The 20526-nt window shown below is 38.9% G+C and overlaps 1 protein-coding gene across 5 annotated transcripts in view; it reads left to right on the forward strand.

Annotated features, from left to right (window-relative positions):
* The window catches only part of atrx (ATRX chromatin remodeler), a 245380-nt gene that overhangs the window by 26817 nt on the left and 198037 nt on the right, over positions 1-20526 (forward strand). For 3 of the 5 annotated variants that reach the window (XM_072595413.1, XM_072595410.1, XM_072595411.1), the window contains one exon: positions 15721-15833. The exons of the other annotated variants lie outside the window; for them this stretch is intronic. Coding sequence is in view for 2 of the 3 variants with exons in the window: in XM_072595410.1 (XP_072451511.1) it covers positions 15721-15833 (113 nt within the window). In the remaining variant the exon portion in view is untranslated. The remainder of the gene's footprint in view (positions 1-15720; positions 15834-20526) is intronic. 5 annotated transcript variants of the gene reach the window in all.

Genomic DNA, 20526 nt, shown 5'->3' on the forward strand with positions numbered 1-20526 from the left:
GGCTTGTGGGTTTTTTGAGATTCTATCAGTTGATGTTAAAGCATGAATGTTTAACCTCCCATGAGTAGCTCTTGTATGCTCAGTCGTTTTAAATACAGTATTATTGACTTTATCTAAATGAACTGAAAAAGTGACCCAGATTGACATTTCAAGAAAATCATCCAAAAAAACTCATCTCTGCCTCTGGCACAACAGATTGTCAAAATTACTTAAGTAAAGTGGACAGGTTTGTTTTTTTTTAAACTGTTCACATGAGTGGATATTTTGCATTTAAAGTATAGACCAATTAGATTATTTTGCTTAATTTTAACTCTGCTACAGTTACTATCTTTTTTAATAAATTGAAAAGCTTTAAGGTACAAACTAGTATTTGAAATTGATTATTCTGTAGTTGGCTTTTCAGAAGTCTGGTTAGGAACCATTGCATCAATTTTGAGGCACTTTAAAGGTTTTAATTTAGTTGCTGTAAGCACAGAAATAGACTGATTTGGTTCCATTCGGCATGTTGTAACAGAGTCCACTAATTTAGCACAGTGAGTAAAAATCAAAAAAACTGTGGATGATGTAAATCAGAATCAAGACTGGAAGTCTGGTACTATCTGTGAAGGGGAATCAAGAGTTAACGTTTTAGGTCCGATGATCCTCCCTCAACAGTTCTGGTCTGTCCACCTTCTCTCATTGAGTTTGAAAGTTCAGGGTTTGCTCTTGGATTTGAGGATGCAATCAATGCACTCTGGTGCAATACTGAGAAAGTGGTCCACTTTTGAAGCTTTTTTTATACCAGGATGGCCTGCTTCAGATGAATGCAGATCACTTGGCACTTTTCAGGAAAGATGGAGTTTTCCGTTGTTACTACCATTCACCTCACTTATTTGTGGGAGCTTGTTAAATAACTAGTTGTCTTTGGCATTTTGTGATATTTCCAGAGACCAGAAAATGCCAGTTCTCTCCGTTCAGTTCCATTTTGCCTTTAGTGCATGAAATTTGTAGTCAATCTTGTTATCGTACAAAATTGTTTTGTGCTGTATGAGAGCAAGTTACTTGTGGTGATTTAGTGAAAAGGTACTGATACTTTATTGGAGAGGAAAATCAGAAAACTGCTTTTGTGTGCAAAGTTTTGGTCATGGACCTCCTGTCAAAATTAACATCAAAGTTTGCAGATTGATTTGACTCTTGAATATGTTGCAATCCTGCTACTTCATGTTGCATTATAATGGAGCAAGGCAAATTGCAAAGCTGTCTACTTTTTTTTTGATTTTCCTCACTCGTAATGCCTGATGCTGGTGTTTCTTGGTAGATGGCATAAGGTCTACAGTCTTGTTTCAGCACAGACTGCCTATTGACTTCCTCTTTCTATTGTACCAAACCATCCCAGTGTGTCATAATAGTTTGGAAATAGTCCTACAGCACAGAGACAGAACCTTTGGCCCAAGCTGGTCCGTGCTGACCAAAATGTCTGTCCACCCTAACCCTATTTCCCTGGACTCTGTCCATATCCTTCTGAACTATTCCTATCCATATATTTGTGCAAATGCCTTTGAAATGTTGCTAATGTACCTGCCACAACCATTTCTGTTGGCAGCTCATTCCATGTGTGTGCCACCCTCTGTGTAAAACTGTCGCGACTCAGGTTCCCCTTAATACTTTCCCCTCTAACCTTATGCTGATGTCCTCTAGTCCTTGATTTCCCAACCCTGGGAAAAAGATTGAGTGCATTCACCCTATCCTTGTGCCTCGTGATCTTATACATCCCCTCAGACTTCTGGACTCTAAAGAAAGAAGTCCCAGCTTGCCCACGTTATCCCTACAATTCAGACCATTGAGTCCTGGCAGCATCCTTGTAAATTTCTCCTTACTCTTTCCAGTTCAATAACATCTTTCCTATAGCAAAGTGACCAAAACTGAATGCAATACTCTGTGTGGCCTCACCAACATCCTGTACAACTGCAGCATAGCTTTCCAGCTTCTATGCTCAATGCCCTGTCTGAAGGCAAGTATGCCAAAATCCACTTTCACTGTCATGTCTATCTGTGACTCCACTTTCAGAGAACTGTGCATCTGAACTCCCTCTGTTCCACTATGTTGGACAGTCCTGTCTACTACTAACTGGTTTAGTGCCTGCCTTTTGTAATGTGCTGCAATCTAGTGCTCCACTGCGTGCTCGCTTGTGGTTCGGTGACCAAAGAGTTGTTAATTTGAGCAAAAGAGGAGAAAGGACTGAAGTAACAGGTGGGTAAATTTGGTGGTGAGTGAGTGAACACTTAAGCATTTGGGACTTTGAATAGAATGCAGTTGGGGTAGTCTGAAATGGAAGACTCCAAGGGAAGCAGATGCGGATTGAAGATTGACGGAGGGAAAAGATTGTTACAGATGTGAAGCAGTCATATTAAAATTGGTTGAAGGAAGGATAAATGTTAAGTTAGCCTGCAGGTGTTGCTAAGGGCCTGAATTGAGAGACACTGCTAAAGTAGACGTTTTGCTGAATAATGAATTTGAGTGAATAAGCATGTCAAAGATGTGGCAGGGTGCTGGAAACCTGGATTAACATTGGGTCAAAAGTGTTCCATCTGATTGAAAGGAAAATATGTGGGGAAATGAGAGAAGACAGTAGTGATAAAATGCAAAGAGAGGGCACCATGGATATGAAGTGATGCAAAACAGTGGTAATTAATACTTGCATTGAAGAGAAGAAGGGTGGAGTGGGGAGGGGGGGGGGGGGTGTATGAAATAAGACCAAGGCTATGGCACAGGTGATTTGGAGCACTATCTGTTTTTCACTGTGCCTCATGTATCGCCTTGAGTTCCCAGAGCTCATTACAAAGCTGTCGTCTGTAAACCTCCTATGACTTTGGAACCAACAGATAGCTGGTGTCCAGAAAAGAGCAATAAAGGGCAAAATGACCAAGGAAATTGTATATGTATACATCATCATGCATACTGAGTGCACGTATTTAAGATGCAGGTTGTACTCTGTGACTTACCCTGACAAATGCCAAACAAAACATTATTTGATCTCCACTACGTCACATCTCTTTATATCAAACTGTTCCCTCATGTACCTTGCTATGTCCAATTCTTAGATCTTTCCTCTCCACCAACATGACTTCAGCAGTGGCATTGGAGTAAAGGCAATCATTGTAATTGAACGTTGTCTTTCGTACTTCAGATAATAGCACCAATCTGGATTTTGCATTGAGAGCAATTGTAAAACTATCATGCTTCATTGTTTTGAGTCTAAATGTGTGAACTGAAAATTTTAGACGTGAAATTTTGTCCAAATTAACTTGCGCCTTCACAGGCTGTAAATTAATTACCGCTTTTACAGGTGGTAATAGTACTTTTGCCAATGGATTCAAGTGAAATCCAAATGAGCAGATATTGTTGTATGGCTAACCTTTATTAACTGGTACCTATGGGACTTAGAGTGTACCAGTTGATCAAGAGGTCCACATAATCAGTGTAAAAATGAGCATTTAATAATAGAGACATAATATAGGAGGTCTGCACGTCACTGTTATACTTGACCTTATAGCATAAATCACTGAAATACTAATGCAACTTTGCCTGAAATAAAATTACCAGCAGAGAGTCTTCTCGCTTGTCTCCTCAACTGACAACTCTGCCTTGCAGATCGCAATAATACAATAGACTTCTGGTACCTCAGGTCATCGAGTCACAGAAATGTACATGTATAATTTTTGTCAGTTTATTCAGTGTTAGTTCTTGAATTGCTGATTAAAACCACATTTGCTGTTTGCCCACTAAAGACACGAGCATATGGCTGCTGTATTCATGGCATAAAGGTCTTACATTAAAATTCAGATAACTGAATTTTATTTCAGTATGGAGTCTGATTTCTTCATAATCTTAACTGTCTTCAAGATTCAATTTCTTTTAAACTTGAGTCCCTTTCTCTTTTGCTTTGTGTATGTTTAATTTGACATGGACTAAAATCTTGCGCATAATTTCTGGTTTGGTCTGCAGTTTGTGAGGGTTTTTGTCATGTGATTGAACTGCAGTGTTTGCTTTTGTGGCTGTAAATCCCACAGATCTTCTATAGAGGGCAGTCTTTTGAAAATGACCTCAAAATACTAGAGTCCTGCACAGAATCCCAAAACATGTGGGAAACAGGCAGTGAGATGAGTGATAAACATTGACCCAGCATATGAACAAACTCTTGTGGGGAATTAACTGTTTGTAGTACATGAATTAAATTTTTCAAGTGTCAATTATCTTTTACTGAAGATCACCATCATTACATTTTACTTTATGGACTTCGGTTGTTGTGTGTTATACTTTTAGCTCTAACATGTCTGTGCTTCTAACAGATGTGCCAGTTCATCATTAAATTAGCTGCTATTGGATTTCTGGATACTGCATACATTGCCTATGTTTGGTGTTAAATCAGGCATTCCTGATAGTTATTTGGACATTCCTTTTTTATTTTTTAATTGTCCTAAGGATGTGTAGCATTTCATATTTGCATTAAGCAAAATACATTGCTGAGCAGAAAGCAAGCTTTTGTTTTCAGGAATTTCTATGTACAGTTAACTTGGATTAAAAAGCACTTTTTGTGAAATCCAATTACATGATACAAGATTTGTAGTTTTGGAAATATAAATCCTCTAAAAGCAAAATCTCTTTTTTTTTTCCCTCTCTGCTTAATGTGGTGTTATGAACTCTTGAAATCTTTTTACATAAAATTTTGTTCAACATTCTTGGTCTTGTAACTATTTTGAGAGGTTTTTGCCATTCAGTGTAGAAGGATTTCATTTCCTAGTCACTGTTGTTGCTGGTTATCTGATGTTGCAGTTTTGTTAGAATCAACAAGTTCCTGTCAGAGAGCGCACTTTTGCATGTTCAGGTCTTGGTGTTAATTGTGTTGTGTTTATATTTCAATCATTGCCAGTTGTTTTACTGTCTTCTAACCGCTTTCTGCTTCACACCTTTTCATTGTAACCAAGATGAAAACGTGTTTTTTTAGGAAGTATTTCTCCATTTAATGTCAAGGACAGCTTGAAACCAAACTGAGCTCTTATCCCTTAAGTGTCTCTTCAGTACTTTTTCCATTGTTGTATTATGAAGACTTCCAAAAGACCAGTGTTGATTCGGGATTGCTGTGGTGGGGTGCAAGTTTAAAAACATTGCAATGGAAAAGACTTGGACTTAATTTCTCGTGTCCTCTTTTGTGGGGTAATGGATAGCAAATCTCTGATCCTAGTCCTTTGTCATTTTATTTGGCTCAATCCCAGGTGGTGTCCTGTTCTTGAAGTCTGCCCTTAAATGCACTTTATTAAGTCTTTTCTTGGCAGGTCCCTTCTTTGGCTATTGCCAGATTGTCATTCTGCGCCTCTGATGTGGGGTGCATCTGAAAGAAGAAATGTGTCCTTCCAGTCTTGGTCTTTTCTCTTTCACTCGTGATGTCCCACAGGTGCTGCAGCCAGTTCATAAGTTTGGTGATGCTGCGCCTCTGTGATCTTATGTAACCAAATGGTGAAACTGTTGATGATATAAGATGCCCAGATCATGTGGAGCCACTGGAAAGTATGTACTGCTTTACAGATTCTTGTGCGGATTTTGACCACTTTGTTTTATGTGGATATAGATACAGCACCTCACCTGAATGTAATACAGAAGTGAGAGTGTAGAGTGTAGAGTGTCCCAGCAGATAAGCCAGAATACAGCCACACCACACAAATACAAGTGTAGGAAGAAGGATGAGAAACTTTGACAGTTAGTAGGAAAGAGGTAACCACAAGCTTGTTCTGTCCAGTCTAAGTGAGAAAGTGTATAAGGTATGAGCAGGGAGGGAAAGAGTTAAGTTTAGGATTGCTTGACAAAGGCTCAGCTAACATGACTTGGATCAGATAAGAACTTGCAATATACAGTGAGGTGCTGGAGGCAAGGGTAGTGGGGGGTAGACAAGGTGTAAAAAAAAACATTATGTAAAGCCATTGAACAAAGTGAAGAAGCATTTGTTATGTAAAGTCATTAACAAGGTGAAAAGCATTTATTATGTGAAGCCGGTTCTATTCATTGTATAATGCCAGATGGCTTAATCTTTATTGTTGCTTGCTGATTGTAACGGTCACCCAATCAGTATAGATGTATTATTTGGATCCTGCTCCCTGTAAGTGACTATATAATTCCTTAAGAATCTGTTGTTCAAGAGAAGATTTAGAACTTGTCTTTGTGCACATGGGCGATCGTTCTCTCTCCCTCCAGGGCCTGGAATAAAGATGGAGGTCAAACTATACTTTGTCTCTGAGTGTTTTGCTTCGATTGACACTGGGATAGGGAAATGGGATGACAGAAGGAATGACCGTAATTGTGATCTATCAGGATGCCATATACACTAACTCCTCTCAAATTTCTCCTGTCTTAATTGGCCACCCTTTTTAAACAGTAACCCTGTGTTTAAGATTCTCTCTGCAAAAGAAGCTACCTTTTCACATCTACCCTATAAAGACCCCTCGCAATCTTGTATATTTCAATCAGATTGCTTCTTCTCAGTTTGAGTGGATACAAACCATGTCTGTCCAATGTTATTAGGCAATCCACTTGTTCTAGGTAATAGTCTGATAAATCTTCTTAGGGTTTCTTTAAAACCATTCTTCTTTTTGAGTAGACTAATAACGGACCTAGTATTCCAGGTTTGGTTTCACAAGTCGTTTGTATTACCTACCTCTGTGTTTAATTCCCCTTAATAAATAACGTTCTGTTAGAGAAAAGCAAAATACTGTGGATGCTGGAAATCTGAAACAAACACTAGGGAGAAACTGAGCAGGTCTGGCAGCATCTGAGGAGAGAGAAACTTTTAAAGCTGAGTCCAGTATGGCTTCAGAACAATACATTCTATTAGCTTAATCGCTTGTCATATCTAAATCTTTGAGATTCATGCTGTAGGACACCATTACCTTTGCAGTGAGGTCCACATTAATGTCTTGGATGAGGAACGTGAATTCAGTAGCAAAGTTTGTGGATGACACAAAAGTGGATGGAAAGGTACGTAGGATGAGTATAAAGTCTGTAGAGGCTCGTGGACAAATTAAGCAAGTGGTGAGGAACTTGGCTGGTGAAACACGATGTGGGAAATGTGAGATTATGCACATTAACAAGAATAAAGGGACTGAATGTTATTTAAATGGGGAAAGATAATTGTAGAAGACTGCAGCACAGATATTTGGGAGTCATTGTGTATGAATCTTCAAACAATAGGGAAGACCAGGGTCACGTTGGCTTTGGGAGTCTTTATTAAAGCTAGACTATAGGTGGAATACTTGGAGCAGTTTTGGTTCCCTTATCTAAGTTAAGAAGTACTGGCATTTGAGGCAGTCCAGAGAAGGTTCACAAGGCTGATACTGAGTATGGAAGAACAGTCTTGAGGTGAGATTGAGCAGGTTGGATCTGTATTCATTGGAATTTAGAATGAGAGGTGACCTTTTTAAAGTACAAAAGATACAAAAATGCAAAAGAAGGGGTGGCACGGTGGCTCAGTGGTAGCACTGGTGTCTCACGGCTCCAGGGACCAAGGTTCGATTCCTGCCTCGGGTGACTGTCTGCATGGAGTTGCACATCCTCCCAGTGTCTGTGTGGGTTTCCTCCCAACCTGAATTGCAGGTTAGGTGAATTAGCCATGTTAAATTGTCATTGGGATATGTGGTTTAGGTATGTTAGCCTGGGGTAAATGTAGAATAGTAGGGGAATGGGTCTGGGTGGGTTACTCTTTGGATGGTCGGTGTGGACTTGTTGGGCCGAAGGGCCTGCTTCCACACCGTAGGGATTCTATATCTATCCTTAGACTCCACATCTAGCTGTCAAGTCCCTAAGCCCAGAGGGCATAATCTTAAAATCCTTTTTAAGGTAGAGACAAGAAGGAATTTCTTCTGATGAGCAAATAAATGAAATTATTTACCATATTAGAAGGGCTGTTGAATATATTCACAGCTGAGATACAGGAGGTTAATCAGTACGGGAATTGAGGATTATGGGGAAAAGACAGGAAAATGGTGTTGAATGGCGAAGCTGACTTGGTTGGCTGGCTAACTAGCTTGCTTCTGCTTTTACGTCTTTTGGTGTTAATGTATTTTATTCCTGCCAAAACATCAACTTCATAGTTTGCCTCATTATACCATTTTGCAGATCTTTCCCCATTCATTTAACCTATGGCCCTCTGTAGCAACCTTTTTTTGTCCTGTTCCCATCTTAACCCAATCACCTTTGTCTTATCCACAAATATAGCAACCACAGCTTTCTGTCTGTTCATGTCATTGTACATTGTAAATTGTCAAAAAAAAGACTTTGGGCTCCAGCACTGATAACTATAGCACACCACTTGTTATGTCTTGCCAGTCAGAAAATAACACGTCTCCTGTGTTTCTCATCATCTTTTCAGGTCATTGTTGCCTATGAGCTTTTTTTTTGTCATAATATCTGTGGCATCAAATATCTTGTAGATTATCTCTGTAATTCAGTGACTCCATTTAGGCGAAGTAGCATGAGGTGTAAGAGTAGGTTATAGACCACTTTGTGCTAGTACCACTTTCAGCAAGGTCATGGTTGAACAACCTCCACTTTCATGTGCAGTGTCCAAATCCCTGAGTTGCCTAAAGATCTAAAAGTCTTATGTATGCTTTTGGGCATCCATAGCTTATTAGTACAACTGTCCAAAGATTCCTAATTATGTGAGCAAAGAAACTTCTGGTTCACAGTCCTAAATATCTGACATCATATTTGAAGATTTATGAGCCCCAGTTCGAGACTCATCAGCTAGTAGAAACATTTCTTTTAGCATCTACTCAATTTCTTGTATCTAAAAATAACCAATGCCCTCATCCCAGGAATCAGTTTTGTGAACCTTTTATATTCCTTTTTACTTTGGTACATTCTTTTGGGAAAGGTGACATAAAGGTATGGTTAGTATTCCAGGATGTGGCCTCAAAGTCCTGTCAAAATATTTTTTGCTTTTGCTCTTGACCTTTGCTACAGAGAAGTTAGACCAAACATCAAAATATGCTTTGCTAATTCTAAATGTGAGTGCAGATAATGTTTTTGCTGTTTTCTAACAAGTCAAAAGTATTTAACAGATCTCAATGTAGCTTGGTACGTTGGATATGACTTCGAAGAACTGATTAGTTTTTGGAGATGTAAATTTAGATTCCGTATATCTTTAAAAAAAATCTGTTAACATGGGATGTGGTGAATTGCCTTTCTTTCAGAATATGGCTTGAGTCAGCTGTTCTGGGGTTAGGTTCTTGAGATTCTTACACACTTGATGCAACTGTAGACGCCAATTTCTGTGACGACCAAAATTTTATTAAGCATAGTACAGTACAAGCTTTCTGGAGAAACCCTTTAACCCACTTCGCAATGCTTGCAAAGCCATGTCAAGGGATCTCCCTGAACAAAGGAAACAGTCCTATCTGTATTCAAAATCTTTACATCACAGTCAGTAATGCCTGCAAAACAATCCCCAGTCAAACCCCCATAGTCACATGCCACTCAAGACACAATGCAGTGGCCACATCACTTACAGAAACAGTATAATGTAAATCATCCCCAAAGTGGTCAAATTTGTTGTAAATCAATTTTTTTTTAACTACTTAGAGTAGTCAATATTCCAACTGCACTGTTCTTATTGATTTTAAATAGGATGATGATGCAGTCCTTTTACTCTGAATAACTAGGAAATGACCATGTAAATGGTTGAGTGGCAAGGGATGGGAATGTAAATTCCTTACACACTACCTGTAAGGCAGATACATCCCACCTTCGCCTCAGGACATCCAACTTCCATTAATATCTCACTGGTGCAAATTGCAGTTTTAAAATGTGAGCAGTGTCTTCAAAATGGGTTTAGCTTGAAGTAGCTTCAGTAGAAGGGAGGCTTGTAAAACATTTGTAGTGGAGAATGTGGGCCTATTAAAGAGTTGTATTGCCTGTTAAATTTATAACTTTATAACTTTATAAATTATACTTTGTATGCAGTTCTTGTCAGGGGACAAAATCTTGAGAGTAATACTCCAATATTGTATCCAAGGGAGAATTGGTTAATGTGTAAGAAAATAGTAATGGAAACATAATAGTGCTTTCAGGGTACAGGTCTTCAAGATCTAAATTTTCATGTCATTGAGTAAATTGTATAAGCACTGGTTATAATTTTCTTGTACATTCTAGATATTGGAATTGTGCAGTTAATTTGGAAAATTGCAGAATTCACTTTCCTTCTAAAGGAAAGGTGGGAGATACCAGGTGGTGACAAATTCACCAGTTTAACTGAAGTTGTGGGAAATTGAATTATGTCCAAGTGCTGTGCTGATTAAAGTAATAATTTAAGAGTTAGCATGACTTTGGTGAATATTCTGAAGTAATATTTTGAACTAGTCACAAGTGTTTGCTCACAAATTTATCATTATTGGGGGAAAAATTGAAACTTTAGGCTTGACAGATTTACATTTGGGATTTTTTTTTGTATGGATTCCACTGAGGAAGAATTATAATGCAGATTTCTAAAGAAGGGTTATTCAGTGCTCAGAGTTGATATGCTGGATTCTGAGCTTAGAACATTGCAATACATCAGGGAATGGGAGAGTTACCTGGACTCGTCTCCAGGCGACACTCACACCTCTTGGATTAACTGTCTCAAATTTGGCCATTCAGTTAGGACAGGAAAGTGTCACTGAGCAGACTTAGGAGATAATGTTGCAAGAGCCTTAGTCATTGCGTTTGTCTTAACAGGTTTGAGATTCTTGCTGACTGTGAATTAGTCAGGAACTGGTGCTATAGGAAGGATGAATAAACTGAGCACAGCACCATGGCACAGGGAACCATTCAAGGGGGGGGAAGAAAATAGAAATGTAATTGTAATTGAGAATAGTACCGTCAGGAGAAAAGATTCTCATCTCTGCGGCAAGGATCAAGAATCCCGAAAGTTGTGTTGCCAGCCTGGTGCCTGATACCTTGCCTCATCTGGGCTGCAGAGGAACTTGGATTGGGAAAGGAAAGATTCTTTTAAGCCCATATAGAAACCAAAAATTTAGGAAAAAAGATGGAATATGAGAAGCTTGTGGCTAAATTAGATAGTGTACAAAAAGGTGGTAATTTCAGATTATTATCTGAGCAACCAGCTAATTGGCCCAGGGCCAACAAGATTTATGGGGTAACTGTGTGACTGAAAGATTGGTATAGAGAAATGGGTTCAGATTCATAAGATTGGCACCAGTACTTGGGGGAGGGGTGAAGAGTTTATTCTAATGGAATGGTCTCCACCTCAATCATGCTGGGACCAGAGTCCTGACACATCAAATGGTTAGGACTGCAGATTGGGCTTTAAACTAAATAGATGGGGCTTCAGTTGCATGGGAAACTTTTAAAATCAAAGGAGAAAGTAGATGATGGGGCTGATTATTAGCAAAAATTAAAAGGATGGGACAGAATGCAAGTGCCATATTTATACCAAGTAGCCATAAAATTGTAAGGAAGTTCAATAATAGAATAAACTTAAAAGTCTTAGTATTTCAATGCACAGAGCATTTGGAATAAGGTCGACAAATGGATGGCACAAATTGAGGCAAATGAATATGATTTCAGCCATTACAGAAACGTGGTTACAAGGAGATCAAGAACTGGGAGCTGAACATTGAGGGGTATTTCTTATTTTTTTTGGAGGGACAGGAGGTCTGTAAATGGTGGTGGGGTAGCACAGTTAATAAGAAATGAAATGAGTGTTGAGAGAGACATTATAAGCTCGGATGATAGAGTCCATTGGGGTAGAGGTAAAAATCAGCAAAGGAATGTAGACATTGGAAGGAGTAATGTACAGACCCCCAAACAGCCACTTTGTGGTAAAGGTTATGAATTAACAAATAACGAGTATATTAAAAGAGTAGCATAATTATGGTTGACTTTAAGCTGCTTGTTGATTGGGTTAATCAAATTAGAAAAGGTAGCTGCGATAATGAATTCAAAGAGTGCATCAGGGAGCAGGCTATTTTTGGATCTGGTAATGAGGCAGGTTTGATAAATTACTTGTACTACTTCCAGGAGATCTTTCACTCATAACATGATAGAATTTAATACTTAGTTTGAGAATGAGAAACGTGGCTCAGAAATAACTGCGTTTAACTTAAGGTAAATATAAATGAAATGAGGATATGAGAATGTGTATAGGGTATAAGCAGGAAGGGGAAGAGTTACGTTTTGAGTTTTTTTAAAAAGAGGTTCAGCTGAGCATGACTCATCAGATAACTTGCGCTTAACAATGGGGTGCTGCAGGCAAGGGTAATGGGTTAACAAGGTAGAAAAGCATTCATTATGTAGAGCCATTTAACAAGATGAGGTAGCATTCCGTATGTAATGTCACTTAACAAAGGGAAAAGTATCCACTGTGAATCCAGTTAACAAGGTTAAGAACATCCCTTGTATAACAGTAAGGGGCTTGGTCTCTGCTATTGATACTCGTTGATTGTAACGATCACCTAATTAATATATGTTGCCTTAGCTGGCTGCTCCTCCCTGTAAAATGACTATATAGTTCATTGGGAAACAGCTGTTCTGGAGAAGACCATGCACTCATGTCTCTGTGCACATGGGCGATCATTCTCTCTCCCTCCAGGGCCCGGAATAAAGATGGAGGTAAAATTACACTTGAGCGTTTTGCTTTGACTGAAGTGGGAACAGAGTTATTGATAGATTAGCAGAAATAACAGTAAGAAGCATTGGTTGACATTTAAGGAGTTAATTCATGACTGAGCAAAACATGTATATCTGACATAGGAGGAAAGATTCTAACTAACTGTAGCGAACCAAGGAAGTAGAGAGTATAAACTTGTAAGAAAAAATATTAAGGAGGCCAAATTCAGTGGTAACCCTGAAGATTGGCATAATTTCAGAATCCAGCAAAGGAAGATTAAAAAGATAATTAAGATAGAAAATAAACTTAGGGCAAATTAGTGAGGGATACACAAACTAACAATGCAGCACGGTAGCTCAGTGGTCAACACTGCTGCCTCACAGCACCAGGGACCCAGGTTCAATTCCTGCCTCGGGCGACTGTCTGTGTGGAGTTTTCACGTTCTCCCCGTGTTTGTGTGGGTTTCTTCTGGGTGGTCTGGCTTCCCCCCTCAGTCCAAAGATGTGCAGGTAACGTGAATTGGCCATGCTAAATTGCCCATAGTTAGGTGCATTAGTCAGGATAAATATAGGGAATGGGTCTGGGTGAGTTACTCTACGGAGGATCGGTGTGGACTTCTTGAGCCGAAGGCCACATTGTGTAGGGAATCTAATCAAATCTAATCTAATACATAAAAAGCAAGATGGGATCAAAGTGAACACGGTACCTTAAATGAATCTGGAGAGGTAGTTCTGGGGAACAAGGAATGGCAGAGGAGTTAAACAGGGATTTTGTGTCGGTCCTCACAGTGGAATATACTCCAAACATCCTATTATTACTATTGAATATGGGGAAGAAAGTAAATACCATTTCCACTTCTAAAGAAAGAGTATTACATAAACTAAAGGCAGATATGTCCCCTCATCTGGATGGCTTGCATCCTAGGATCTGAAAAGAGGTAGCTACAGGAATAATGTGCATTAATGTAATTTTCCAAAAATCTTTGGATGCTGGATAAGTGACACCCTATTTGGCCGTGAGGTAGAAGGTGGCTAAGTAAATGCTGATTAGCCTAACATCTATTGGAAAAGCTTTGAACAAAATACAAGGGAAGTAAGAGCACATTTGGAAAATCATCTAATCAAGCAGTCTGGCTTCATGAAAGGAAAATCGTATCCGACTATTTTATCAGAACGTTTTGAAGTCTCAGCCAAAGTGGACATACAGGAACCAATAAACTTATTCTGACTTTGAGAAGGTGTTTGACGAGGTACTTCACGAGAGATTAAGGCAGAAGAGCCCATGGATAGTATGTTGGCATGGATAGAGAATTGGCTTGTGGACAAGAAACAGTAAGTGGGGAGAAGGAGTTCTCTTTCCCGGATTGATGGCCGTTGACAAGTGGGGTTCCGCAGGGATAAGTGTTAAGACCAGTTATTTACATTATGAATTAGTTGCAGAAAGAAGTGAATGTCATGTTGCCAAATTTGCAGGTGATGGAAAAATAGGTGGAAAAGCAGTTGGAAGAAATACAAAGTTTCCAGAGCAATATTGATAAGTAAGTGGGCAAAAAGTTGTCAAATGGAGGACAGTAGGGGAGAATGTGAAGTTGTGCATTTCAGAAGGGAGAACAAAGGAATGATTGATTGGGAGAGCAAGAAAGAAGGCAGAACAAAAAGTCCTTGGGTTATGAATGAGTTCTGTTTTTACCTCTGTTCATAAGTCGAATTTGTATGGAAGTCGGAACAGTTGCATACAGTTCACATCTAGAGTCATTTCGTCAAACGTTTGTCAGAGTATATATTTTGCCTAAAACACCTTAAATATAATACGTAATGTAATTTCAGTACAGTATTTATAATTGAGAATATATGTGTATAAGTATAAAATACCAAACTGGCCTGTCCATTGGTATGAACCATTGTATATAACTTTATTTTTTTAAAAAAAAAGGCTTTACGGAGGTCGGGTCGACATCACAAGGCGTTTGTAACCTAGGAAAAGCTTGTATTTAAATGGAGAAAAATTGCAGGAAGTTGCAAAGGACTTGGTGCTTGTACAGAAACACAAAGCCAACACACAGGTGCAGTAGGTAATCAGAAAGGCGAATGGAATGTTTGCCTCTTATTTCAAGGGTGTTGAAATATGAGAGTAGAAGCCTTACTGCAACTAGAGAAGGGCAAATCTCAACCACCTCTTGGAAGCAAGGCAAGTAACTGCGGTGTTGGTGAGAGAGCACATTGGGACCAGTTACCTTAATTTTATTAGTTTTAAAATAGTTCTGGAAAAGGATAGGCCTGGTCCACAAGTTAATGTTCTAAATTGGGAGTAGACAAATTTTGATGGGATTAAACAGGAAGTTCCAAAAGTTGATTGGGGCGGGGGCTGCTGTTCACAGTGGGAGTCTTTCAAAAGTGAGAAGTTCAGGGCTAGCATGAAGGGGAAGGCAGGCAGGATAACTTTATGTTGAGGCTGTAGTCAAGAAAAAGGAGGAGGCATATGCCAAGTATAGATAGCTAGGATCAAGTGAATCCCTTGAGTATAAGGGCAGTCGGAATAAACTTGAGGGAAGTCAGGATGTCATGAGAATCACTTTAGCAGATTAGGTTAAAGAGAATCCAAAGTGATTCCACAAGTATATTAAAGGCAAAGAATAACTAGGGAGACAGTAGAACCCCTTAAAGATCAACATAGCTGTCTGTATGGAACCACAGGAGATGGGTGAAATCCTAAACAAATATTTTGCATCAGTATTTACTGTGGAGAAAGGTACAGAATCTTTTTTTTGTTGTTTGATGGAAAAATTAAGTTTGGTTTTCATGACCTTTGTGCAGAATTTCATTGCAGATTTTGACAGTTTTCATGGCATCATGGTTGAAAACTGCTGACGTACATTATACACTATTTTCTGATCACCTGGGAAGGCATATTGTCTTTCTGAAAATCTGTGATGGTCCATTTTGTTGTTGGCTGCCAGAATAGTTTTTTTTTAAATGCCTTTCTCTCCTCATTTGCTTATATTGGGAATCTGTAGCTGCACTCTGAAGAAATGCAAATACATTGGACAACATAGTACTTTATAAAAATATATATAACACTTCCTTTTACAGTGAAAGCAAGCTGAATACATTAGTGCAGAAGCTTCATGAATATTTGGCTCAATCAACAGAACAAGGCGAAGAAACTGTATCCTCTCCAAAGCTCTGTCTAAATCAGTTTTCAGGTAACTTTTTTTTTCATGATCAATCAATAAGATGCAGTGGATCCTTTTTGCTAATTATGGTCTATGATGTGTGTTTTATATATATTTTAATGTCATTTATTTAAGTTTCAATTTTTAGTTAGTGGCTTATGGATTTTTGTATGAGGGGGCTTAATGATGGACTCATCAATATCTGTGCAGCTTTTTGTTTTGAACAAGTTTGCGGGGAGTTGCTGAAATGGTGTTAGGCATTTACATTGAGAGAATTTTAGGATCCAACATCAAACAAATCAATGTAACTAAGGAAAGATAAATTAGCATTTGGGGCAGTCAAGGATGCTCATCTTGGATTTGGAGCTTTCTTAGAAGTAGTGGTTGAATAATTTGGGCTTACTCATTTGAGTTTAGGAGAATGAGAGGAAACCTTTCTGAAACGAGTAAGATTCTTAAGGGATTCACAGGGTAGATATGGAGAGAGTTTTTCCTCTTTGGAAGAGTCTAGGGCAGGATGGCAGAAGGAAGAACTGTCAAGTTGTCAAGACCAGGAATTGAAAATAACAGTTTAAGTCAGATCTAGAGCTGTGGTAAAGAGGAAAATTCTCTCTGGTGTTTTGCATATTATAATATGACGTTAGGTTAGATGCAATATTGTGCTCTTGTTTGGAAATCTTTTAAATATTCATAGTTTTTTTTAAATTTCTTTTGTATAATAAACTTCTTCTGTTTTGTTCTTAAAATCAGATCTTTGCGTACTTGTGTTTCAGTGAATCATGACCTTGTTTAATAGATTGAAATAGCACCTATCAAACCGAGCTTCTATCTGGAATCTTGACTTGATCAATCATCATATCAGATGGGATCATAATATAATCAATCCGGAATGTTGATGAATTTACCATAGTTGCACAATAGTTTAGTGAAGACTTTTCTCACTTAGTTGACCTGTGATTAATTTAAATTCACTTTTGCGTGCTTAGATAAGGAGGCTGGTGTAATTTTTAATCATGAAATACAGTACCTTTAAAGAGATTATGACTGCACAGAACAAAAAGAGAATGCTTGTGGAACAAATATCATTTGCATCTAATTTCTGTGCTTAAAAGAAAAATAACTGAACTTGCATTTCACTGACAGATTTTGCTCCCAGATTTGTAGTGAAAACCTTTTTAAGGAGTTTCACAGTGTGGTATCAAATTATGAGAGCATTTCCACTTGCTGACTTGCCTTAGGTCTGATTTAAAAGTTGTCATTCATGGCAGCACATGGTTGTTGTGATGGCTGATGTGTATATATTTTATTCATTCTTGCTTTTTTGTATTACTGTTTTGAGCTGGTTGATGGTGGATCTCCGTGAACGCTGCTCCTTCAATTTTTAGTACCAATTAACACTGGCAGATTTACATTGCTCAGGCTTTGTTCTATATACACTTTTTTGGTAAACATACCAGCATTAGCTGGGCTTCATTCTTTTAGATTTGCAATTTCATTAGTTTTAACCTTTATCCCCAGTTCAAATCTTTCGAAGGTCATCCCTTTGAGTTTTGTTGCTCATGTTTGAATCCCCGGACTAGTTTTTCTTTTGTTGAATTCATGTTGATATAACACTTGTGTTTCTTGGTAATTTGATTTTGATTTCTCTTTTGCTTACTGATTTGTTGTCAACTTCTGTCCCAAGTTATTTGTATGCCCTTTTGAGCTCTCCTATGTTCAAGCACTACGGAGTGTGCTTGGCACTAGTTGATGAACTATTGAAACTTCTGGGTTCATATTTTGTGATTTATGGACCTTACTTTTCAGATTAGCATAAGGTCATGCACCTTTGCTGTTTTTTTTTCTCTTCACTGTGAAATGAATTTGCTGATTGAGAAAATTGCTGACCTCAGTTGCCTGTGTTTCCTATACATTACCTGCAGTAATTAAACATGAGTTAGTATTCCCATTTATTCTGTCACCTGGATGGTTGTCAGTAGAGGTGGTTGTGACCACACCAGTTCTAATTACCAGAATTCTAAGTTTGACTTGGCTATAACATTCTGTGGAAAGCTTTTCATTAACCAGTTCATCACATTGAGCCTTATTCTATCAACAGCTTCTGCCTATTGATGCATGGCTGAGAAGAGAGACAGTGCAGTAATTCTGACTATGGTTGGATAGGTAGAGTAGACCAACTAAGATAACCTCTGAGCTGGATGGTGCAGTAGATTTATATAATTGTTGGAGGCTGTAGAGAATTCAAGGAGGATAATGACTCAAGGATACATGGCAGTGCCATTTGCAACTTTAATTTCACTCAGGAATGTTGGTGGCATGCATTTACTGTCTATCCCTAGTTGCCCTTGAGAAAGTGGTAATCTGCTTTCTTAAGCATCTGCAATCTTTTGGTTTCGGTACATCCACAATCCCATTAGGAGGAACTCCCAGGATTTTGAGCCAGTGACACTGAATGACCAACAATATATTTAGGATAATGCATAACTTAGGAAACCTGTAGATAGTGGTGGTCCCATGTACCTGTTGCTCTTGCCTTTCGAAATGGAAGTGACTGTGGGTTTGAAAGGTGCTGTTCGAGGAGCTTTTATTGAACTTCTCCAGTGCATCTTCCAGACTGTACATTGAGTGCAGTGCTGAAGGGAGTGAAAATTTATGGCTGTGATGCCAGTCAAATCGGCTGCTTCATCCTGCATGCCATCAAGCTGCTTGAGTGTTGTTGGAGCTGCACTCATACAGGCAAGTAGAGTATTTCATCACTTGATTTGTGCCTTCATAGATGATGGGCTGGCTTTGGTGAATCTAGTGGTGAATCACACACTACAGAATTCCTTGAAGCTTTGGAGTGTATTTAGCTATTTCACTTCAATTTGTGCCTAGTAGTAACCCCCAGAATGATGATTATGCCATTATGTGCTTAGTGTTTGTGTGGCATCAATGTTATTTGCCACATTCACAGTTAAGATAGAGAGAAATTCCTGACTAAAGCCGCAGAAAATAGTTCAGCCTCGTATGGTGCCCATGTGGAGCTCTTACAGAGATGTCCTGAAGTACAGGTGACGGACCTCCAACTGTTAGGTTCCTTTCTTGAGATTCTTACACACTTGCTGCAATTGCAACTTTTGTGAACAGCCACGATTTATTTCAGCAAGTACAAGCTTTTGGAGGAGCACTTAACACTCTTTGCGATGCTTGCAGAGCATATCAAGTGAGGTTCTCCGAACAAAGGAACCATCCTCTTATTATACAGGGTTTTGTGTCAGTCAGTCAGTCAGTCATGCATGCATGCAAGACACAACCCCTGCCACTTCCCCATAGTTGCATGCCACCCATGTGAGAGATGAGGTGGTCCCTTCAGGCAGCGTGTGAGGGGGGAGGTAGTCCCTTCAGGCAGCGATTGTGAGATTTGAGGTGATCGCATCCTGCCTGCAAAACAGAAAAACACACCACCCAGGACATCCAATTTCTTACATGTGAGCAGACCAAATTAACCCTTTAACACCTCGCAACAACCATAATTTTTGTGCCAGTTGAGAGTATTCCTGTATTCCCATTGACTCTAATTTTACTCTGGCTCCTTGGGTGCCACACTTTCAGATGTAGCCTAACTTGTCAAAGGTTTTAGTATTTCGGGAACTGGTAGGAGGGGGTGAGAGTAGTGAATTGCAAGGAAGATCGGAAAGGGAGATTAAGTATCCATAAACGCGAATGGAAGGGTTGAATATTTAGTGAGGATGGAAAGGGTTGCTTTCCAAAGTAAGGGCTTGGTAGATGAGAAAATATTTTATAATCCTGGTGAAGTGGAAGCTCACAGAGGGAAATAAATTGCCTAAGAGTTACATTGGGAAGGGATTGAGGAAGCAAATTAGATTCCTGGTAAGGTTAGTTTAGAAAGGATTGAAGTAGAAACAAAATAAATTGGTTCAATAATGGAATGGCTTGGATATTTGGGTGGAGTTTAAGTTTATAGTGAAAGGAAGTTAACCACCAGGGTCTCTGAATCTGTTCTGCTAAATGGCCTTCACTTTGAAGGAATCCTGTAATAAATCTAGATCTGACCATAGCCACCCTAATTTGGCCTACTGTCATTCCAGAGTGAGGAAAATCTCCTCTTGCTGGACTCTCAAAGACACACGAATTGCTAACTATTCTGTTTGATTTGAATGTTTTGGAGAAGGGCACCACTTTATTTAATTATATCTTCCTTGGGTGTGTGGTGTTCAATTTGATGCAACATTAAATTTGCTAGGGTGATTATGTGAATAAACATTTCTCCTCGTTTATATCCATAAAATTCTGCTGCAGGTAGTGTTTAAATGTGCTTTGGGAACTCGTGTTGTTAGGTTCTTTTTCTTGAGATTCTTACACACTTGATGCAACTGCAACATGCCAACTAATGTGAACTATCTAAATTTTATTAAGCACAGTACAGTACAAGTTTTCTGGAGAAACCCTTTAACACACTTCGCAGGGATTGTGGAGCCGTATCGAAGATCTCCCTGAACAAAAGAAAACTGCCCTTTTATAATGAAATCTTTACATCACAGTCAGTAATGCACATGACAACTCCCAGCCATCCACTCTCCGTCACATGCCATTCAAGGTGCAATGCAGTGACCTGATCATCTCCAGAAACAACATAATGTGAATCATTCCTTAATGGCCAAGTCTATTGTGAATAGTCTTTTTAACTTCAGGGAGTAGTCAGAATTAGAACTGCAGTGTT

Source organism: Chiloscyllium punctatum, chromosome 25 (assembly GCF_047496795.1).
Source record: "Chiloscyllium punctatum isolate Juve2018m chromosome 25, sChiPun1.3, whole genome shotgun sequence".
Lineage (NCBI taxonomy): Eukaryota > Metazoa > Chordata > Chondrichthyes > Orectolobiformes > Hemiscylliidae > Chiloscyllium > Chiloscyllium punctatum.